The sequence below is a fragment of the Dermacentor andersoni genome, chromosome 6 (assembly GCF_023375885.2).
Source record: "Dermacentor andersoni chromosome 6, qqDerAnde1_hic_scaffold, whole genome shotgun sequence".
Classification (NCBI taxonomy): Eukaryota; Metazoa; Arthropoda; class Arachnida; order Ixodida; family Ixodidae; genus Dermacentor; species Dermacentor andersoni.
In genome coordinates, this window is record NC_092819.1 from 181,491,703 (window position 1) to 181,516,152 (window position 24,450).

The 24,450-nt window shown below is 49.0% G+C and overlaps 1 protein-coding gene across 1 annotated transcript in view; it reads left to right on the forward strand.

The window, feature by feature from the left end:
• LOC126523978 (decapping and exoribonuclease protein-like) overlaps positions 1–24,450 on the forward strand; it is a 203,099-nt gene that overhangs the window by 124,116 nt on the left and 54,533 nt on the right. Inside the window, exon 8 of the mRNA XM_055066976.2 lies at positions 20,805–20,893. Coding sequence (XP_054922951.1) covers positions 20,805–20,893 — 89 coding nt within the window. The remainder of the gene's footprint in view (positions 1–20,804; positions 20,894–24,450) is intronic.

Consider the following 24,450-nt stretch of genomic DNA (forward strand, 5'->3'; position numbering starts at 1 on the left):
TGTCCATTATGAGTGCTGCTCTTCGCCGTCGGCTCAAGAAAGTTCTGACGCCTGCCCCGAACCGAGTTGTACAAGTCGCCGACGGCGGGTCTGTCGTGATTGTTGGCATGTGTTCTGCCCGACTCACCATTGCTGAGAGACACACCATCGTTCTCTTCACCGTCATCGAGCGTTGCCCTCGCGAACTCATTCTCGGTCTGGATTTCCTTGCCAATCATTTTGCCCTCATTGACTGTTCGGCCGGCTCACTTCGCCTTGACTTGCCTCTTCTTGCCGACCCTGTGGACCCGCCTCCAAGCCATCTGAGCTGCATGGATTTTATTCGCCTACCGCCTCACTCTGTGACACACGTCGACTTGTTGTCCTCGTCAGCTGTACCTGACGGCAATTACGTGGCCGCACCAATTCCGGCCGTTATGCTTCCACATGGTGTTACCGTGCCGCACAATGTGCTGAAAATTACCGGCAACCACACCTGCCTTCCCCTTGTCAATTTCGCGCTAACCACGCAAGTTCTGCCTCAGAGGACTTCATTGGCTATAATTAGCGCTTTGCAGGACAATGAGGTCGAGCCATTCACAGTGGAAGATCGTTACAGCCCAGCCCATACCGTGACGTCATCGCACGATACTGAAGTCGACATTAAGAAGATGGTTTCCTCTGATCTTGCACCTGCTCAAGCTGAAGCTCTTTGCCGCGTTCTTGAAGGCTATCGCTACATTTTTGACTTTGACAATAGACCCTTAGGTGAAACGTTCGTCGTGACCCATCGCATAAATACTGGCGATGCGAACCCTATTCACCGACGTCCATATCGTGTTTCTGCGTCGGAACGAGCTGTTATCCAGCAGAAAGTCAGAAAGATGCTTGCAAAGGACATTATCGACCCTTCCTTTAGTCCCTGGGCATCTCCCGTCGTACTTGTCAAAAAGAAGGATGGAACGTGGCGCTTTTGTGTAGATTATCGCCACCTGAACAAGATCACAAAAAAGGACGTGTACCCTTTGCCACGTATTGATGACGCTCTAGATTGCCTGTACGGTGCCACCTATTTTTCTTCTATCGACTTACGGTCCGGCTAATGGCAGATATCCGTCGATGACATGAACCGAGAGAAGACTGCATTTGTTACCCCTGACGGCCTTTATCAGTTCAAGGTGATTCCTTTCGGTCTCTGTAACGCACCCGCCACCTTCGAACGAATGATGGACTCTTTTCTTCAGGGGTTCAAGTGGTCCACCTGTTTGTGCTATCTGGACGACGTCATCGTTTAGTCGCCCACATTCTACACGCATCTAAACCGTCTTTCAGCGATTCTTGACGTGTTCCGCCGCGCCGGTCTCCAGTTGAACTCGTCATGTCATTTCGCTCGCCGCCAAATCGCCGTGCTTGGACACCTCGTAGACGCCAGAGGCGTGCGACCCGATCCGGACAAAATTTGCGCCGTTACGAATTTTCCTGTTCCGAAGTCTACCAAGGACGTTCGTAGTTTCGTAGGGCTGTGGTCTTATTTCCGACGCTTGGTGAAGGATTTTGCGACCATCGCACGTCCCCTTACCGACCTCTTGAAGAAAGACACCCCTTTTCCTTGGGGTCCTGACCATGCCGCATCTTTTTCGCAGCTGACTAATCTCCTTACCACGCCTCCAATTTTGGCCCACTTTGACCCGTCTGCCTCAACAGAAGTTCGAACTGATGCCAGTGGTCACGGCATAGGAACAGTGTTAGCACAGCGCCAGCGTGGACATTATCGCGTTATAGCCTACGCCAGCCGACTTCTATCACCCGCCGAGCGCAATTATTCAATCACAGAGCGCGAGTGCCTCGCTCTTGTGTGGGCTGTTGCGAAGTTTCTTCCATACTTGTACGGACGCCCATTCTGTGTCATCACTGATCACTACGCTCTCTGCTGGCTATCCTCTCTCAAGGACCCCACGGGACGACTCGCTCGGTGGGCGTTACGCCTGAAAGAATATACCTTCTCCGTGGTATATAAGACGGGACACTTGCACCAGGATGCCGATTGTTTGCCCCGCTACCCCGTCGACGAACCGGCTGATGCGGACGCTATCGCTTGCTTTTTCTCTGTGTCCCAGTTGCTTCAAATCGGCAACGAGCAACGCCGCGATCCTTCATCACGAGCCCTCATCGACCGTCTGGAGTCAACTCGTGGCGACGCCTCTCTCCGGATGTTTATCCTTAAGGAGGGGGTATTATAGCGCCGCAATTTTGATCCCCACGGCCTTGACCTTCTGCTTGTCATTCCATCGCACCTCCGTTCGACTGTCCTCCAGCAACTTCACGATGCTCCCTTGGCTGGACACTTGGGCGTCTCGCGCACATACGACCGTGTACGCCGTCGATTCTTTTGGCCGGGTCTTGCTCGCTCCGTGCGGCGCTACGTTGCCGCTTGTGAGCCCTGTCAGCGCCGGAAGAAGCCCTCCACACCTCCAGCTGGATGTCTCCAGCCGATCGACATCCCACCCGAACCCTTTTTCCGTGTTGGTCTAGACTTTCTTGGACCATTTCCTCTCTCAGGCTCCGGAAATAAATGGGTCGCCGTCGCTACCGATTATGCTACGCGGTAAGCAATCACCAGAGCCCTCCCGACAAGTTGCGCTACTGACGTTGCTGACTTTCTGCTCTATAACATCATTTTAGTGCACGGTGCTCCGCGCCAATCACTCACTGACCGTGGCCGCAGCTTTCTGTCGGCAGTCGTCGAGGACATCCTCCGCTCCTGCTCGACAAAGCACAAGTTCAGCACGTCCTACCACCCACAGACCAACGGTCTCACGGAGCGCCTCAACCGGACCGTCACCGATATGCTTTCGAAGTACGTTGCGACCGACCACCACGACTAAGATCTTCACTTATTACATGTGACGTTCGCGTATAATTCATCGCGTCACGACACCGCCGGCTATTCACCATTCTATCTCCTGTATGGCCGAGAACCCGCGTTGCCATTGGACACTTTGCTGCCCTCGGCCACACGTTCAGCCACTGAATATGCCCGCGAAGCGATCGCACGCACGGACCACGCGCGCCAGCTCGCCCGCACCCGTCTCGAGGCCTCACAGGAACATCAGAGACGCGTCTATGATTGCCACCGTCGTGACGTGCACTTTTCTCCGGGTTCTCTGGTGCTTCTCTGGTCACCCGTTCGACGTGTGGGCCTTTCCGAAAAGCTGCTGTCGCGCTACATTGGCGCTTACCGTGTGGTACGACAAGTGACCGATGTCACGTATGAAATCATCCCCGCCGATCTCTCAGCGTCATTATCAGCTGCAAGTGACATCGTTCACGTGGCAAGACTAAAACCATACCACACACCTTTCACCGCGGATGTGTAAATTAAGCACCGGGACTGTGCTTCTACAGGCGGGGGTGATGCTACGGAACAGCCGTCACAGTGTGGCTCCACTGAGGAGGACGAAGACGACGTGTGTATCGGCTTGATATAGCACCGCCATTTTGGCCTCCGTGAGCTTCCCTGTAAATAAATTGCAAATGGTATTCGGCTTCAGCTTCACGTAACCATATGATTACTAATATGGATAAGATAGTTCGAGTGGCTGAGAAGTTCTATAGAGATTTATACAGTATCAGTGGCACCCACGACGATATCGGAAGAGGGAATAGTCTAGCGGAATTTGACATCACACAAGTAGCACCGGAAGAAGTAAAGGAAGCTTTGGGAGCTATGCAAAGGGGGAAGGCAGCTGGACAGGATCAGGTAACAGCATATTTGTTGAAGGATGGTTGGCAGATTGCTCTAGGAAAACTGGCCACTTGTATACGCAATGCCTACTTACCTCGAGCGTACCGGAATCTTGAAAGAACGCCAGCATAATCTTAATTCAAAAGAAAGGGGACGCCAAAGACTCGAAAAATTATAGACCGATCAGCTTGCGGTCTCTTGCCTACAAAGTATTTACGAAGGTAATCGCAAATAAAATCAGGAACACCTTAGACTTTCGTCAACCAAAGGACCAAACAGGATTTCGTAAAGGCTACTCCACAATAGACCACATTCACACTATCAATCAGGTCACAGAGAAATGTGGGGAATATAACCAACCGTTATATATATCTTTCATTGGTTAAGAGAAAGCGTTTGCTTCAGTCGGAACCTCAGCAGCCATGGAGGCATTATGGAATCAGGGTGTAGACGAGCCGTATGTAAAAATACTAAAAGATATCTATAGCGGCTCCACAGCCACCGTAGTCCTCCATAAAGAAAGCCACAAAATCCCAATAAAGAAATACGCCAGGCAGGGAGATACGATCTCTCCAATGCTATTCACAGCGTGTTTACAGGAGGTATTCAGAGACCTGGATTGGGAACAATTGGGGATAAGAGGTAATGAAGAATACCTTGGTAACTTGCGATTCGCTGATGACATTGCCTTGCTTAGTAAAACTCAGGCGACCAATTGTAATGCATGCTCACTGACCTGGAGAGGCAAAGCAAAAGGGTGGGTCTAAAATTAATCTGCAGAAAACTAATGTTTAACAGTCTCGGAAGAGAACAACAGTTTGCGATAGGTAGCGAGGCACTGGAAGTGGTAAGGGAATACATCTACTTAGGACGGGTAGTGACCGTGGATCCGGATCATGAGACTGAAATAATCAGAAGAATAAGAATGAGATTGGGTGCGTTTGGCAGGCATTCTCTGTTCATGAACAGCAGGTTGCCATTATCCCTCAAGAGAAAAGTGTGTAGCAGCTGTGTCTTACCAGTACTCACGTACGGGGCAGAAACCTGGAGGCTTACGAGAAGTGTTCTAAATAAATTGAGGACCACGCAACGAGCTATGGAAAGAAGAATTATGGGTGTAACGTTAACGGATAAGAAAAAAAACAGATTGGGTGAGGGGACAAACGTGAGTTAATGACATCTTAGTTGAAATCAAGAAAAAGAAATGGGCATGGGCAGGACATGTAATGAGGAGGGAAGATAACCGATGGTCATTTAGGGTTACGGACTGGATTCCAAGGGAAGGGAAGCGTAGCAGGGGGCGGCAGAAAGTTAAGTGGGTGGATGAGATTAAGAAGTTTGAAAGGACAACATGGCCACAATTAGTACATGAGTGGGGTAGTTGCAGAAGTATGTGAGAGGCCTTTGCCCTGCAGTGGGCGTAACCAGGATGATGATGATGATGATGATCAGACTCTAGAGCACCTTCTGTGTCATTGCCCAGCATTTGACACTCAACGACGTACTTTGCAAGCTAAACTCAACCTGCTAGATAATAGAGCGCTCTCACAAGAAAAGATCCTTGGACCATGGCCCATGCATTCTTGCATGCAAAAGGCCAGAATAGCCCTTCTGCAGTTCTTGTTCGACACTGGAATGTGTGAACGCTCGTGACAGTGCAGATTTGTCTATGACTGTCTGAATTTCTGACTACTATTTTTCTTTTCTCACGTTGTCTGTTCTTTCCATCTTGCCCTCCCCAAGCGTAGGGTAGCCAACCGGGCACGTCGTCATTGGTTAACCTCCGTACCTTTTCCTTTTTATTTCTCTCTCCCAGTGAACTAAAGACGTGGCACAGCATGCGCTGGTTTGGAGCGTGTATTTGACATAGCGTTGGAATCCGTGTCGATCCCAGCAAATCTAGATCGTCCGAGCGTCTTTTGTCGCATGTAGGTTGTGTGGCCGCACAAAGCAGGTGTCCTGATTTCACCCAAACATCTCATCCAATTGATATTTCTTCACCCTGTAGAAAAGAGCGTGTGGTGTAAAATAACAAACCACTAATTTTGTTTTTCCCTGTGCATACTGGAATTTCTTGCATATTTCAGTCGGACTTCAACGTTCACTTTGCAATTTTATTATTTCTTGTTTAACTGTACAGTATATACCAGTGCCATGTATCTTATTTATTTCTGAGGTAAGTGTAGTTAAATAATATATATTTTTTTAGATTTTTAAAAGCCACTAGTGCCATGGCAGCTCGCTGGCTTTCCTATACCCTCCACCATCCTAGCAACCTGATTATCTGCTGCTCCCTTGTAGAGGGCCTTGTTAGCACACATCGGGTCAGCTCACAGAGAGAGTCATGAGAGGAAAACCACTCCTTGGAGTAGAGGTGGTGAACGTAGGCCACTTCGGGTAAACCCACACAGAGGATCACGGAAGGCGAACCACTCCTTGGCCTAAAGGGGGTGAACGTAGGACAGAGGGGAGTAAGATTTGCACATTTCGCGCATATTCCCGTCGCACACACCCGAATAGCTAGTCTTTTTATATTGACGAGCGTTACCATAAGGCACGTCGTTCACCAGGCATTCGGCATCGGTTCCATTCATCGCGGCTAGTGAACCGTAACAGTACGCAGAGCAGTCAGGCGACTTTCATTGGAAGAAGTGATGAACATGATACCTAGGTTCTTTATATAACTAGCAATAAAGTAAGAATAGTCTTGCAAGACATGTACTGGAGAAAAGCGGCCGGGGAAGATGGAATAACAGTAGATTTATTCAAAAATGGAGGAGATATGCTTGAAAAGCTTGCGGCATTTTATATGCAATGTCTCAAGACTTAAAGCGCACCAGAGAGCTGGAAGAATGCCAGCATTATACTAATCCATAAGAAAGAAGACGTTAAGGAATTGAAGAATTATAGGTACGTTAGCTTGCTTTGAGTACTGTATAAAATATTCACTAAGATAATTTCGAATAGAATCAGGGCAACACTTGGCCCCAACCAACCGAGAGAGCAGGCTGGTTCTAGGAAGCGTTATTCTACAATGGACAGCACCCATGTGATGAGTCAGGTAATTGAGAAATCTGTTGAATACGATCGACCTCTTTATATGATTTTCATAGAATATAAAAAGACACTTCATGCAATAGAGATACAATTAGTCATGGAGTCATGTCTAATCAGAGCGTACAGGATGCATACGTGAATACCTTGAGAAATAACTTGCTTCTCCTCAGCAAAATTAGATTATCTATCAACGAAGGCGTCAGGCTAGGATACACAATATATCGTAAGTGTTATTTACTGCATGCATATAAGTATTCAAGCTATGAACTGGGTAGGCTTTGGAGTGAAGGTGAATGGTGGATATCTCAGGAATCTTCGGTTTGCAGATTACACTGTCCAGTTCAGAAACTATGGAAATGAATTGCAACAAATTATTGAGGCCCTTAACTGAGAAAGTGAAAGAGTGGATTTTAAGAGTACTATGCAGAAAATAAAGGTAAGGTTCAATAGCATGGCAAGGAAACAAGTATCATTATCGCCAGATCGCCTTTCGAGTCTGTACAGCAATAGGTTTATCTAGGCCGATCACTCACAGGGGAGCCCGACCATGAGCAGGAAATTTATACAAAAATAAAAATGTTATAGAGTGCATATACGCCAAGCATTTCCAAATCCTGACTGGGAGCTCACCGACGTCGTTGAAAAGGAAAGTGTACGATCAGTGCATTGTCCCGGTGCTAACATAAGGAGCAGGAACCTGAAGGCTAAAAAGGAAACTCGTAAACAAGGTAAGAACCACGCAAAGAGCGATGGAACGAATAATGATAGACGCAACGTTCAGAGACAGGAAGAGAGCGGCGTAGATCAGAGAGCAAATGGAAATACCTGATATTCTACCTGACATTAAGAGAAATAAATGGAGCTGGGCAGGCCATTTAGCTTGTAGGTTAGATAACCAGTGGACCATTAGAGTTCCAGAATGGGTGCCAAGAGGAGGGAAGCGCAGTCGAGGACGGTAGAAAATTACGTGGGGTGATGAAATCAGGAAATTTGCAGACGCAAGTTTGAATCAGCTAGCGCAAGACAGCGCTAATCGGAGATTGATGGGAGAGGCCTTCGTCGTGCAGTAGACAAAAAAATAGGCTGATTACGGTGATCATGGAAAGGCAAGGCATAGTAAGACGATGTATAGATATTGTTACGGGGAGAAAATGTATGTATTTACAATATTGTTACGTAGGAAGACGCAGACGAAAAGCAATGTGCAAGTATATTTGCAAGAAAATACGCTGCGCTTGTCCAAGAGGCAACAGCCCGCGCTAGCTCCTCATCGTCGTCGTCGTCTTCGCACTGCTCGCCTTTTCGTGATCGCACATATTGTTCCGTAGCACTACCCCCGTCTGCAAAAGCGCCGTCCCGGAGCGACTAAAGATCGGACTCGGAAGCAGTGTAGTAGGCCTTGAGCCTACTGACATGCACGACATCACTTGATGCCAGAAGAGAGGACGAGGTTGAACCCACAGGAGCAATTTCGTAAGTCACAGGCGTCACCTGGCGCAGCACGCGGCAGGGCCCTGTGTATCGCGAAAGGAGCTTCTCTGAAAGTCCGACGTGACGGGAGGGCGACCACAGGAGCACGAGCGCACCAGGCGAAAACTGTACGTCACGATGGCGGGCATTGTAATGACACTGCTGAGTGGCTTGTGAGGCCGTCAGTCGAGCGCGGGCAAGCTGGCGTGCATGGTCGGTGAGGGCGATGGCGTCGCGCGCATGCTCGCTTGTTGAGATCCCAGCAGGAGCAAGTGCCGTGTCTAGGGGCAAGGTAGGTTCGCGACCGTACAGTAGATAAAATGGAGAAAATCCGGCGGTGTCATGCCGGGAAGAATTGTACGCAAATGTTACGTAAGGAAGGGCAATGTCCCAGTCGTGGTGGTCTTTGGAAACGTACTTGGACAGCATATCGGTAAGAGTAAGGTTTAACCGCTCTGTCAGGCCATTGGTTTGAGGATGGTATGAGGTAGTCAGTTTGTGTTGAATGGAGCAGGAACGCACAATGTCAGCGATAACTTTCGAGAGAAAGTTTCGACCACGGTCAGTAAGCAGCTGTCGCGGGGTGCCATGAAGCAAGATAATGTCACGCAAGAGAAAGTCCGCGACATCAGAGGCGCAACTGGTAGGGAGAGCCCGAGTGATAGCGTATCCGGTGGCGTAATCAGTCGCGGCGGCTGCCCATCTGTTCCCAGAGGATGACGTGGGAAGGGGGCCGAGCAAGTCTAATCCAACTCGAAAGAACGGTTCTACAGGGACCGTGATCGGCTGGAGATGACCGGCAGGTAGCACCTGAGGTGTTTTCCGACGCTGGCAGGGATGGATCACAGGCAGCAACATAGCGTCGAACGGAGCGAGCGAGACCAGGCCAATAGAAGCGGTGGCGGACGCAGTCGTACGTGCGGGTTACCCCAAGATGTCCTGCAGTGGGTGCGTCATGCATCTCAAAGAGTACAGTCTGTCGTAGCTGTTTTGGCACGACAAGAAGAAGGTCAGAGCCGTCACGGAGGAAGTTCCTTCGATACAGAATGCCGCCCTGGAGGACATATCGGCGAACGGATGCGTCGGTAGGTGTTGAGCGCAGACGCTCGATAAGTGCTCGCAGCGATAGGTCTCGGTACTGCTCATCGGCGATGTTAGCGAAGGCAGACACAGAGAAAATGCCGTTGGCGCTACTACTGTCGGCGTCGTCAGGCTCGTCGACCGGGTAGCGAGACAGGCAGTCAGCGTCCTTGTGTAGACGGCCAGATTTATAGGTGACAGTATACGAATATTCTTGGAGGCGTAAGGCCCAGCGACCAAGTCTTCCTGTAGGATCTTTCAGTGAGCATAACCAGCAAAGCGCGTGATGGTCTGTGACAACGGAAAAGGGTCGGCCATATAAGTATGGGCGGAATTTCGCTACCGCCCAAACTAGGGCCAGACACTCACGCTCAGTAATGGAATAGTTGCGCTCCGGGGGTGCGAGGAGCCTGCTGGCGTAAGCGATAACACGGTCGTGGCCATGCTGGCGTTGTGCCAGTACTGCGCCAATTCCGTGACCGCTGGCATCAGTACGGACTTCGGTAGGCGCAGAAGGATCGAAATGGGCCAGAACGGGAGGCGTTGTGAGAATGTCGATTAGATGGGAGAATGCAGAGGCCTCGTTATCGCCCCACTGGAAAGGGGCGTCTTTTTTCAAAAGCTCGGTTAGTATTCGTGCTATGGCGGCGAAATTTCTCACGAAACGGCGGAAGTACGAACAAAGGCCGATGAAGCTGCGCACATCCTTGACACACTTCGGAACAGGGAAGTGCGCAACAGCATGGATCTTGCCTGGGTCTGGTTGCACTCCGTTCGCGTCAACGAGATGTCCAAGGCCGGGACGGTAATCTGGCAACGGCCAAATTGACACTTCGATGCGTTGAGTGTCAGACCGGCTCGACGAAAAACGTCCAGGACTGCTGAGAGGCGCTCGAGGTGCCTAGCGAACGTTGGGGAGAATATGATAACGTCATCCAAGTAGCACAGGCACGTGGACCATTTGAAACCGTGAAGAAGGGAGTCCATCATGCGTTCAAAAGTGGCAGGGGCGTTACATAGACCGAACGGCATCACTTTGAATTGATAAAGACCAACGGGTGTTACAAAAGCAGTCTTCTCGCGGTCGAGATCGTCCACGGCAATCTGCCAGTAGCCGGAGCGAAGGTCAATAGAGGAGAAATAGCGAGCACCGTGGAGACAGTCAAGGGCGTCATCAATCCGAGGTAGGGGATACACGTCCTTTTTGGTAACCCTGTTAAGGTGCCGATAGTCCGCGCAAAAGCGCCATGAGCCATCCTTCTTTTTGACCAGTATAACAGGTGACGCCCATGGACTATATGATGGTTCAATAATGTTCTTGCAAGCATTTTGCGAACTTCTGCGTGAATAACTTGACGCTCAGCTGGTGACACTCGATACGGGCGGCGATGAATAGGAGGGGCATCGCCGGTATTAATGCGATGTTTGACAGCTGTAGTTTGGACCAAAGAACGATCGTTAAAGTCAAAAATATAGTGGTAGGAGAACAGAACGTGGTAGAGTTCACGAGCGTGCTCGGACGGCAAGTCGGGCGCAATCATTTTCTGTAAGTCAGCGATGGTACAATTTGCCGACTGCGATGGTAGAGGAGCATCGGATGAAGTGTCGTCTACTGCAATGGATGCTACTGAGTGATCCGCGAATGAGCAAAGCTGGGCCAGAGACATCCCGCGTGGCAGCACTTGGGTTGTCAAGCCAAAGTTGACCACTGGCAGGCTGACGCAATTCGCCGTAATAGATAAAACTGTATGAGGTACTGTGATCCCGTGTGTAAGGAGGACGTCTTGCATAGGAGCCGCGATGTAGTGACCGTCGGGGACTGGTGGGGAAGACACTAGGTCAACGTAGGTCAGTGCCGAAGGTGGCAAGCGAACGAAGTCGACGGAACTGAGGTGACTGGGGTGTGGTTCAGCAGGATCCAGAACAGGCAGGTCAAGGCGGAGAGTACTGGCGGAACAATCGATGAGAGCAGAATGTGCGGAGAGGAAGTCTAAGCCGAGGATGATGCCATGGGGACAGTGGGCGATGACTGTGAATAGCACGATTGTTGAGCGATCGGTGAAGGAGACACGGGCGGTACACCTACCAATTACGGGGGCTGTTCCGCCATCGGTGACACGGACAACAGGGGTCGTGGCGGGCGTGATAATTTTCTTGAGCCGGTTACGAAGGTCAGCACTCATTACGGACAAATGCGCCCCAGTGTCTATGAGTGCACACGCAGAAACACCGTCGACGTGCACGTCAAGAAGGTTCAGATGAGTGGGCAACGTCAGTAGACGATTTGGCGGCGTAGGGAGCAATGCAGCGTCACCTCGAGGCGCTGCATCGTCTAATTTTCCGGCTGGGAGCGGCGTCTGAAGGGAGTCGGCGAATAGGAGCGACGGGGAAAGGGAGAGCGGGATTGTCGTTGTTGGGGCGAAGGCGAACGAGAATAGGAGCGGTTCGGTGCAGGAGAATCAGCGGTGGCGTTATCGGAGCGTGCGGCATAGGGAGGAGAAGGGCCACCTGGGAGGCGAGAGTAGGCGGTATGAGTAGACCAGGTCGGCGAACTCCAGCGACGGCGACAGTGCCGATAAATGTGCCCGATTCGATGGCAATGGAAACAAATGGGCTTGTCGTCAGCAGTGCGCCATTCAGATGGGTTACGGAAACTTGGTGGGTAAGAAGGTGCGGGACTGGGCGGAATCGAAGAAGCCGGGCGGGTATCAGGACGATGGGCCGAGCAGATGGTGTGAAGACCCATGTTTTCGAACTCTCGCCTGGATCAGTGAGACCGTGACTGCAGATGTGTTGGTGGGACTGGAGTCGAAGGCAGCCGGATAGGCGGCCTCGATCTCACGCCGGACGATCCTGGTAATATCGGCAGTGTTGTTGGGACGAGGAGTGTCGGCACAGGAAGGTGTCGCTGGGGTGTTGGGCAGACGGGCAAACTGCTGGTCAATAGGTCGGCTTTTAGCGAGTTCCAGGCGGCGGCACTCTTTTATAACAGCATCCATCGTCGCTACGTTGTTGCAAACGAGCAAGTTGAAGGCGTCATCGGCAGTGCCTTTGAGGATGTGGGCAACCTTGTCTGACTCAGTCATGCGGGTGTCAACTTTGCGGCACAGAGCCAAGACGTCCTGAATGTACGTGACATAGGGCTCTATTGACGTCTGCACACGGCCGGAAAGCGCCTTCTGCGCGGCAAGTTGGTGACCGTAGAGGTTGCCGAACAAGTCCTGAAGCTGTGTCTTAAGTGAATCCCAACTGGTGAGCTCATCTTCGTGCGTGCGATACCAAACTCTAGGTGTGCCACCGAGGTAAAAGACTACGTTGGCGAGCATATAATAGTAGGGTCCCACCGGTTATTGCGGCTGACGTGTTCATACAGGCTGATCCAGTCATCGACGTCTTCCCCATCTTTGCCCGAGAATACGCCAGGATCACGGGGAGCGGGGAGAGTGATGTAGGTCGTCGAAGTGGCAGCAGGTGTCGGAGTCGGGGGAGTCCGGTTGTCGTCGCCGGGAGCCATGAAGGAAGGCTCGACGTACCGTCCACTGCAAAGCTCCGTGACGAGGTACAGGGAACGTCCACCTCCACCAGATATGTTACGTAGGAAGACGCAGACGAAAAGCTATGTACAAGTATATTTACAAGAAAATACGCTGCGCTTGGCCAAGAGGCAACAGCCCGCGCTAGCTTCTCATCGTCGTCGTCGTCTTCGCACTGCTCGCCTTTTCGTGATCGCACATATTGTTCCGTAGCAATATATACAGTTACAAGATTGTAGCTCAGTAGTGAGGGTAACACCATCTACCAATCGTTGAGGCACTTCAACCTCCTCTTGACTTCTCAACGTCCTTTTGTCCACAGCGGCACAAACATCGTACGTGTCATTAACCCCCGGCGGCACAAGCATCGTCTCGATGCTTCCTAGGCTGTCGAATCAATGTGCGAGTTATAGGGCTTTAGTCGCGAAACGTGCACGATATCAGTTTTTGGTGGGTTAGAGGACTCCGAAGTCGCAGGTGGTACCTCATATGCGAGTCAGGTGACTTGGCGAAGAACTCGGTATGGCCCGACGTATCGCGGCAGTAGTTTTTCGCAAAGGCCGAAGCGACGGGAGGGTAACCAAAGCAGGACAAGTGACCCAGGGCTGAAATGAACGTCCCGATGACGACTGTCGTAAGAATGCTTTTGGATAGTCTGAGAAGCCAGAAGACGGTCACGGGCAATGCGACGTGCTGTAGCCGCGCGAACAATGGCGTCGTGAGCATAGAACATGGTAGTGGTGGCATCGTAAGCGAGCAGCGAGTCAAGAGGCAGGAGTGGGTCACGGCCACATAGTAGATAGAACTAAGAATAACCAGTAATATCGTGACACGACGAATTGTATGCAAACGTCACGAATGGTAAGATGCAGTCCCAATCCCGGTGAACATCACACACGTACATGGAGAGCCTCTCCGTGAGTGTACGGTTGAGACGCTCGGTAAGTCCGTTTGTCTGTGGGGGGTAAGCCGTCGTGAACTTGTGGGAGTTGGAGCAAGAGCGAAGAAGGTCGTCGACAACATTAGAAAGAAAACAGTGGCCTCTATCAGTGATTAGCTGACTTGGGGCACCAGGATGTATGATTACTTCATGAAGGAGAAAATCAACCACATCAGTTGCGCAGCTCGTATGGAAGGCACGCGTTATGGCATAAAGCGTGATAATGTCCGTCGCAACGGCCACCCACTTGTTGCCCGAGGATGAAGGCCGACGCGGTGAAATGACTCACTGGAGATATATATAGGCTGAAGGTACCCGATGGGAGAGAATGGAGGCTTCTTGCGGCGTTGACAAAGTTCGCAAGCAGCGACGTAACTTCGAACAGAGCGATAATATATAGGTACATATAGGTAAATATAGGTAAATATAGGTACAGTTCTTGCTAGCGAAAGGGCGGAAGCACATGTCTCCTCCTCTAGCACGGCTGTGGTGGCGCGTGGCTATCCTCACGTGACACACACGTAACGATACAAAGGCCGCGTTACAAGAACATTATATGACGATGACCACAGCAATAAAAATGTAGAGCCATTTCGCTATGTGAAGATGGAATACAAGCGAAGCTGTATTCCTCAATAGCTATATTAAGTTCTATATGGTGGTTTTGCTATATTGGTTGAGTAAAAGCACAAACACATCATTGTGTTCAAACAACAGCGGGGCCGCTTGCCGTCGATGCGCCTCGCACTTGTGCTTGGCTTCGGTGGCACGTTCGACGCCAGCGGCGTTGGCCCGCAGCCGCCGTTCCCGTTGCCGCCGCTGCTCTCGTGCTCGCCGTAGTTGGTCAACGGCCTCGTCGTCGCCTATAAATTCCGAACCATTGGCTGTAACGCTGCTGGCTGTACGTTCGGATGCATAAGCTCTTTCGCGACGTTTGCGCGCCCATTCGCACTTCTGAATCGCCGCTCCTTGCGCTGCCGCTCTTCCTGAGAACGAACGGCACGCGGCTGAGCCTTCGTGAGTCGAAAGGGCAACTGATTAGAGCTATGGCGCGATCTCGACGTCACGGAACGCTCGACACACACACGAGTGGTCGGTGAATGACGGTTTATTCTAGTAGGGCCGCGTCAATCATGGCACGTACTAGACGGCACAAATGCAGGTGGCGTCTGACCCGGACGCCGGAGGAGAAAGTCGAGTTTTGTGTCGACACATTGAGACGATTCTGGGGGAACTAGCCGTTAACAGCTTCACTGTAAAACATTACGAAGAACCAATCTTGGTTGCTATCCAAGAATGCGTTAGCGTCCCTTGGAGGTGGGCAATTGTAATAGGTGCTTTTGAACTATGTGATATGTCATAAATTTTACGTGACACTCCCCTTACCACCGTGGCAACCGATTCTCTGAGCACGATGTACTCAAGGATCAGGGATAGCTTGTAAACGTGCACCTAGTGGACTGTACTCGGCCTCAACTGATTGGCTGGAACAGTACGAGCGAGAATGAGACAGGCGCCCCCAACCAGTCTCCTGCAGCTCCAGTCACCGGCGGCCGAAAACGACAGCAGACTAGGTGCGCTCTTATAGAATACGCCCTCCATTTCGCAAACCCTGCAGCATCTGCGACGTCCACGCATCCGCACTGCGTCCCACGACCACGTCTCCAAATGCTGGCTGTCCCCCTACCACCATGCCACCATGCATGCACTTCAAAGTGCCATGGTACCACCGTGCGGTTTTCGCCGCTCTGTTATACTGGACATCTTCGGTATCCTCCCGCGGAAAGGTTTAGACACTTACAATAACTCGTGGCTAGTTCCCAGATAAAACTAACTGCTTTAATAAATTGGCCGTTTCATCCAAGGGGTGAGGCACTGACAGCGATGGAAGAGCCTTGTACTAGAACTATACGCACGGTGTTGCAAGCTGTACGGGTGCGACATGTTGGCGTGGCGCGGCACGTTCTGCTGGCCACAGTGTCCACGCTGGTGTGATGAGAAGAAAGTCAGCGCCCAGTGAAGTACCGAGCCGATTGAGCGGAGCGCGACCGCTTGGCCGTTTTTGCAGCCAAATGCAACTACGGAGACCTTCCCGCGTGCGCCGTTGATAACGGGACAACGCCACTGACAACGTGATAACCCCTTGAGTGTCCGTATAATTGTTACTGGAATGTCAAAAAATCTGATGGTCAATCGACTGGTTGATCCGACAGAAATGCATTAGCGTTAAGCCTTTGCAAGCCTTAAGTAACAAAATGCCTGAAGAACGCCACAAGGCTACTTAATGTCGCCTAGCGCGGGTCACTTCACGCGGCACTCAAAGACACGCGAATTCTCAAGACATGTCTGAACCTGCCAAATGGCACAAGTAATCTGCCGAACCCGCCGCGGAGCCTCAGACCCCTAATTTAAACGAGACACTTTTAACGCGACAGTGTTAAAGAGCTTGTGTTGCAGAAAAGCCGGTGTCGTCGGTGACGTTGGCCGTGAGCGAAAAACCCTGGAAGGAAATTTATAAATGAAAACAACTTGCAAGATGGGCTGCGTGGGAATCGAACCAGGGTCTCCGGAGTGTGAGACCGTGACGCTACCACTCAGCCATGAGTCTTTTTTTTTCTTTATTACATGGAAAAGAAAACTGAAGGTGTATAACAAAGCGGACACAACTACACACTTAAAACTCAGGCAAACACACACATGCATCCAACAAGTGCATCCAGTCTGGCGGAGGTTCCTGCACAGCGTACACACTTCTTACATACGCAGCACTTTCGCGAAAGAAGGATTTTGTAGTTCGCGGGCTTTCGGCATGGCGATCACAGAGTCTACTTCTCCACAGGCTGTATAAACCAAGTACAATGAACATGTCATAGGGAGGACCACCTGTAACCTTAAACGGTAGAAACCTAATTGAGTATGGAGTCATGTCAATGTCCTTTTTAAGCGTCCGTTGGAGAATGTCCCAAAATAATACAGCGTCCCTACAGTCTATGAAACAGTGATCTATGGTTTTGGCACGTGGACAGAGCCGACAGTTTGTTGACCACGGTACAAAGCAACCCCTCGAATTCAACCAAGTTTTAACAGGGAGTGTTTCCGAATGTAATTTAAAGAAAAATGTTTTTACTCCAGGAGGCACACACATTTTTCGGACGCGTTTAAGTACATCCTGATAAGGTCGGTTTAAATAAGGTGCACGATACAAAGGATCTGGGAAAATAGAGTCAACCAGTGCCGCAGAAATTGCTTTTCGACTCGCTGTGAACACGTACTCAAGGCTGAATCTAACTTTCAAGGAAAGAAATGTGTCAACAACCTCCTTGAGAAAGCCCCAAGGAGCCTGTGGGACATCTTTGACATTTGATGACACTACTATGTTAGGAACATAATGAACTAAACGCAGTTGCAACATTTCACGCAAGAACGGATGGTCACTGTCTCGAAAGAAAAACAGGCGAGAAAGAATTTGCCTGACGAAGAGGTGTACTAATCCTAGACCACCACGTTCAAGGGGGAGAAACAGATTGTCGCGCCGCATCCATTCACAGCTCGAACTCCAAATGAATGTCGCAAATACGCGATGCAGTGCCTGAAGGCGAAGTCTTGAGCAGTGCAGTACTTGGAGCACATACATAAGACGGGAAGCTAAGAAAACGTTACACACTTCAGCACGAAAGAACACTGACAAATTCCGCCCTCGCCATGAATTCACTTTACGTTGAATTTTGCCAACTTCCCCCGACCAATGAGCGTTGCTATTTCTATACTGTGAGAGAGGCACACCTAAATAACGCAGATCTTCTTTCCATTGAATTCCTGCGTAATGTTATGGCATTGTGGCACATAATCTAAACCAAAAACCTCAACTTTTTTCAAAGTTAACGCTTGCACCAGAAGCAGCACAAAATTCTTCTGTAATTGCAAGAGCAGTCTTTACGCTCTTTTTATCGGTACAGAAAAAGGCCACGTTGTCTGCATACGCAAGAACCCGAACCTCATTAGTCAGTAATTTAAACCCTTGGAAATTTTGTTCTTTAAGGATGCCCATACAAAGTGGCTCTAAATACAAGCAGAACAGAAGCGGTGACAAGGGGCATCCTTGTCGTACTGATGATAAAAGCCTAATCGGATCGGAGAGAGAGCCACTCACTATAAGCCGCGTTGAGCCATTAGCATAACATATCCTGACACCTCTAAGGAGCAGAGATCCGATATTTATATGCTCTAGTAAAGTAAACAGGAATGAGTGATTCACCCTGTCGTACGCCTTAGCCAGATCTAGCTGTACCATTGCCACCTGTCCAATCCCCTCAGCTACACACTCTAGCACCGATCTCGCAACATGAATGTTCGTCTGAATGGACCGCCCCCTGATGCCACATGTTTGATGATCACCGACCACAGATCTTACTACAACTTGCAAACGGTTAGCTAATACCTTAGCAAATATTTTATAATCCACATTGCATAAGGAGATAGGCCGATATCCGTCAACTTTTTGCAATTTCTCTTCATCATCGCTTTTGGCTATAAGAACGGTGTGTCCTTCGTACATTGTGGCGGTTAGGTACCCTACTTCCAAGGCCTCTCGGTACACCTGAAGTAATAATGGCGATAAGAGGAAACGAAAACACTGATAAAATTCGGCAGTAAGGCCATCCGGGCCGGGCGTTTTGCCTTTCGCTAACGAATCGATGCATGAAGTTACCTCATTGATCTCAGCCATGAGTCCGATGGTTCAAAGCGGGACAAAAGCGCCCCTAGTAAATGTGGTGTTGCCTTAGAAACGTGCCGTAGAAAGTTATACTGCGGTGTGTATCGGTAATTATGAGCATGTAAATTACAGAAGTCGCAGTTAAACGAGTAGTGAAGTATGTTTCCGCTACATTTTTTCTGCGCTTGGCGCACACGCAGAGCCAGCTTGCGGCAAACACTGAAGACTCCCTCATCGCGATGTACAACGCTGCCCCGACAGGTGGAGCACCACTCGCTCGCTTCTCCCCTTTGTCTCGTTTCCGCACATTGGGGCCGTGCGGGGACCGGTGCGAGGATGCCCCAATACCCTTACGTTTAATAAGTTTTCGCGCTCTCTCTCCTCTTCCATCTTTCAGCGAGCGTCACTCGAACCCTCGTGTTTAGGCGACGCGGCTCCTCTTTCCGCTCACAGCGCGATTCCTAGGTGCAGCGTCCGATGCGGATGCCTTTAACGTGATCGCTGCTCCGCAGCGCGTCTGGTGGAAAAGCGCCCCCTGCGATGTGTGCCGTACTGCTGGCGAGGAGACATGCGTCTGCGTGGTGCTCCCAAGTGAGATAGAGGACGATACCATCGAGGCGTCAGCCCCATGATCGCGTCCGCCTTCATGGCGCGTCGCGGCCTGGCTGTCCGTGCTGATCACAACGTTTGGCTCGCGTAGATCTTTTCTCCCTCCGAGACCCCGAGTTCTTTGCTTCGTTCCGCTTGCTCAGGCGCACGTTTCGTTGCCGCGCCGAACGCTGCATTGCTCGGCGCTCACCGCGTGATTGGTGGGTGCAAAGTCCGATGCGGGGCGCCTCGTAAGTGATCGCTGCGCCACAGCGCATTGTCTTACACCCCTTGGCGGGTCGACGGGAACGCTGTCGCGTTCCACTCTTGAAGGCAAAGCTTAAGCGTCCTCCAATTGTTTGTATCTAGGGACCTTACCAGGGGCATAGACAGAGCGCCACAGCGCTATGCCCTCCGCTCCCCTGGCGTTCAGCCAGCTGTGATAGCTGTGAGCGCCGAATCAGGACGTCACGTGACACCTGTATTTCTCTTGGATCCCAAGATCTGACGACACACCAGCATCCATCTCCTGCACGCATATTTGCTCACCTCCTATTCCTAATTCGTTGCTCCTCTCCACTTGATCACGTCACATACCTTATTCTCTCCTCCTCTACATTCTTTCATTCTCTCTCGTGCCACGAGGTAACGGACGGATGCCACCGGGTTTATGAGCTTTCTAATGCTGGCGCATTAAAAGCACGCGTTACTCCGGAATCGATCGCAACAGCACCCGTATATACACAACCAACGACGAATGGATCACTGAATACTTCACGGTGGGAAATGACAATAGCGACTCAAAAACGGTCACGTGGACAGCGCTGCTGACGCGCGGTCGCTGACTCTGACGGCTGGATGAAAGCATGCCGCCACCTTCCAAATTACAAAAGCCTTACAGGCGCCTATTAGTGTTCCTGTACATGACGGGGACACTACACACACATATCATGTCTCGCATTTCTGGGCATATGTATCTGCAGCCTGTACTAGCATATTTGAACAACATAATGTTGTGTACGGTTTTTTCTGGCCATAGTCAAAAACCGCTCGAAAATTCAAATCTTTGTCAGATCCCACGGTACATAAACTTTCGTGGTTGACTGAGCGTCCAAAATCGGTAAGATTGTCGCGAGTTAAGCTGTAATGGAGCCTTTTTATGTCGGCATCCTGCACCAGTATCTTTGACATATCAAATTACTTCTGTTTCCAGTGCTGCATGCATGCATCCCTATAGTAGTAGAGACAGATACGTACAAATCTCTCCAATGTGGCGATCGTTCTCAGCGCATGGCGTTGGACCGGCCAGTGTGGCGAAATGTTATCTGCGATATCTAGTGCCAAGTGAAGCTTAACTATTTTCACAGGTCTGTCTCACCCTCTCACTTTTTGCAGCAGAGCATTGATCAACTCCTTAGCTATGCAAACACGTTGCATTGGCATAAGTGAAAATTGTTGTTCTTTCTGTTTTGTAATAACTGGCAGATCGCCTGTTTAGCAACAGTGGATTAAGATAACAGCGGATTAAGCTATAATAACTAAAAGGTCATATACGGAAACTCGGGGGCACGACGAGCACCAGTTTTGCACGCTAATACACTTGTTAAACGGCACCATCCCATCGGCAAGCGTAATTGGTCAGAACACGTGGCGTGAAATGTGTTTGTCTCTAAGGTATTCTTTCCTTGCGTATTTCAGGAACACCTCTGGTTCCGCGCTGAAGGCCTCAACTTTTGCGACAGGTTTCTCTCCTTCGTCAAATCAAACCTGAAACATGATGAGCCCAAGTGAGTCCTCGTCATGATCACGCGCGAAGCATCTCGTGTTTGGACTTAGTGAGCTTGAATTATGCAAGGCAAGATGCTAAACCAAAAAGAAATTGCTGCGCTGTTAATAAACAATTGAAAACTGCTCATAACTGACGGCGATTGAGGAAGCTCGAACCGAAAACGGGTTGTCAAGGCAAATAACAGTTGATATGCCAAAACGTAGTATTGAACCATTTGGTTCGGCATTACGACGAAGCAGAGCGAGTGTCAAGGCAAGAAGTGGGAAATGAGGTTGACATTATCAGTTTTTTTTTTCTGTTTCGCTGCCGCGACGACAGCTCCCGGCGCTATGAAGTTGCATGCACAGAGTGGTTATTGTCGCACAAATCCCAGTGCCATCTCCTACAGCCTACGCCATGCGAAGAACACCATTACGGGGGTGCAACCGGTATCCGGTATATATTGGTATAAGTATTATGGGACGAAAAAAAATCTCAAACAATAAAGCACCCATCGGCAGGACTAGTGCCCGTCCCGTTATTCTTTGTCCCCGCCTTTCTTTTTTTCGCTCTGTAATATTTTACCATTACGTCTGATCAACTAACTCAAGCAAAAGCGTTGATATATTGGGAGTCCCAGCTAAGGTCAGCCAAGATGCTCAAAGAAGCAAAATGCTAGGGAAATTCTGAGAATTGTCTACTAATGCGTAAGCATTCTTTGGAACGGCTGCTACTTTGCTTTTGCTTGCTTGTCTTGTCTTGTGCCCCAGACAGTGGCGCGTACCCACTGTGGGGGATTGGCCAAGAAGCAGGCGGTTTTCCGTAAGGTTAGAAGTATAGAGGAACTAGATTTGGATAGTGGAGAGTGGGAAGATAGAACTGTAATTTAGACTTGCAATGAAAATATTGTTAAGAATTTTGATAAAATAGTTTAACGTAAAGAAATGAACTAATAGAAACTATGGATAATTGTAGAAAATCAGCAAGGTACTCTTTTTGTCTCTAATAAAATTGTAAACTGCAAGAAAAGCGTCCCTGTGGCTGGATCCCAGTGAAGTCGCCCCAAAAGAAAGAATGCTTGGCGAGGTTAGCGATAGGCCAAGTTTGGTAAATGAGTATTCTAATATTTTTCTGTGTCTTAGAAAGCGGCGGCATGAGAGAAAATAATGTTCGATAGTTTCAGGTACACTGCAAAAAGAACATAGAGGAGACATAGCGAGACCAGACCTCTGTAAGTAAAAATACGACATCACAATTTTGTGAAAGATACTTCCAATTGCCTTGAAGGGCACCAATTAATATTCCGTGGAAAGCCAAGATGGTGGAATTCAGAACATGGTGTTAGCATGGATATTGCAGAATTTTGAGATATAGCGAAATTTCTGTACCTAGCCGCGGTTACATAAGCTGATGTCGGCAAAACAGATATAATAGGGCCGTTCAGGGATGCTCGTGCGAGTGAATCGGCCATTTCATTCAAGTGCAACCCGTGATATCCCGGTACCCAAAGCAAACATACTTTTCATAAGTACGGAGGTACCATCGAACCAAATGTTCTTTGAATTTTTGAATTTAAAGATGCAGTTAGTGCTGTGCATACAGATAGCGAGTCGGTCACGATAACAGCTAATGGGTCTTTTTGGGGGTTTTCGTAATGATAATATAATCGCTAATAATTCTGCCTGAAATATAGGTGTGAAGTTGGGAAGGCGAAGGGAGTAGCTTAATTAGGTAGCTTATGCATGTCTACCCATCGCTACGATTCATCTGCTATTAGACTGCTATAAACATTAATTGTATTAGATTAATCAATTCTGCATTTCTTTTGCCGATATACCGTATGAGCTGAGCCCAAACGCCGTCATCATCGTTCTTTTTCCCAAACCAGAGCCTTATATTTTCCTTCTCTTATTTACCTTTTTTGTTACGAACTTCACTTGGCGACGGCGACGTCGCAAGTTTTTATTTTTTGCGAATGCTACAAATAATCTGCTATTACACTATTAATTATTACGAGTACATGTATTAGCTGCTCATTTTCCTTCTTTATTACGCCCTTGACGCGGCGACGCCGCCGTCACCAGTTTTTATTTTTGCTAATGTGGCACTATTATTACGAGTACACCTACTAAATTCTTTATTTTCCTTTACTGCTACGACCTTGACGTGGTGAAGGGGTCGTCACCAGTTTTTATTTGTTCCTAATGCTACGTATCATCTACCATTGCAATATTATTACGAGTACATGCATTAACTTTTTTATTTTCCTTTTTGTTGCGACCTTGACGCGTCGATTGCGACGTCACCAGTTTTTTATTATTTTCTCTTAACCGCACGATTAATATACTATTGCACTATTATTTCGAGTACATGCAATAACTTCCTTATCTTTCTTTTTAGCTACGACCTTGAAGTGGCGCCGTCACCAGTTTTTAGTTTTTCCAAACGCTACGTATCATCTACTATTGCACTATTTTTGGAGTACATGTATAAACTTCTTTATTTTCCTGTTTTTACGACCTTGACGCAGCGACGGTGACGTCACCAGTTTTTTATTTTTCCCTAACGCTACGAATCATCTACTATTGCACTCTTATTAGGAGTACATGTATAAACTTCAGTATTTTCCTTTTTCGTTACGACCTTGACGCAGCGACGGCGACGTCACCAGTTTTTTATTTTTCCCTAACGCTACGAATCATCTACTATTGCACTATTATTAGGAGTACATGTATAAACTTCTTTATTTTCCTGTTTTTACGATATTGACGCAGCGACGGCGACGTCACCAGTTTTTTATTTTTCCCTAACGCTACGAATCATCTACTATTGCACTCTTATTAGGAATACATGTATAAACTTCAGTATTTTCCTTTTTCGTTACAACCTTGACGCAGCGACGGCGACGTCACCAGTTTTTTATTTTTCCCTAACGCTACTTATCATCTACTATTGCACTATTATTAGGATACATGTATAAACTTCTTTATTTTCCTGTTTTACGACCTTGGCGCAGCGACGGCGGCATCACCAGTTTTTTTTTATTTTTCCCTAACGCTACGAATCATCTACTATTGCACTGTTATTAGGAGTACATGTATAAACTTCTTTATTTTCCTGTTTTTACGACCTTGACGCAGCGACGGCGAAGTCACCAGTTTTTTATTTTTCCCTAACGCTACGATTAATCTACTATTGCACTATTATTACGAGTACATGCATGACCGTTTTCTTTTCATTTTTTGTGATGACCTTGACGCGAGTGAACTTTAATGAGCACCAGCAGTTTAGTCGGCTAGGCCTCCCACGATGGGAAGTCGAGGTCTTGCCTCTTCGCCGCTTCGTAGGCCTGCTGGGTCGCCCAGAGTTGGTCGTCGAGATGGGAGCTGCGCAGGGCGGCGTGCCATCTCGACGAGATGGTCATGCGACCAAGGTCTGGGTATTGATGTTTGCACTCCCATAGCATGTGAGGGAGTGTTGCTGATTGAGTTTTACAGACCTTGAACGTCTGGCTCGGGTAGATGTCGGGGTATATGGTGTGATAGCGTGTGATGGAGGGGTATGTATTCGTCGGTA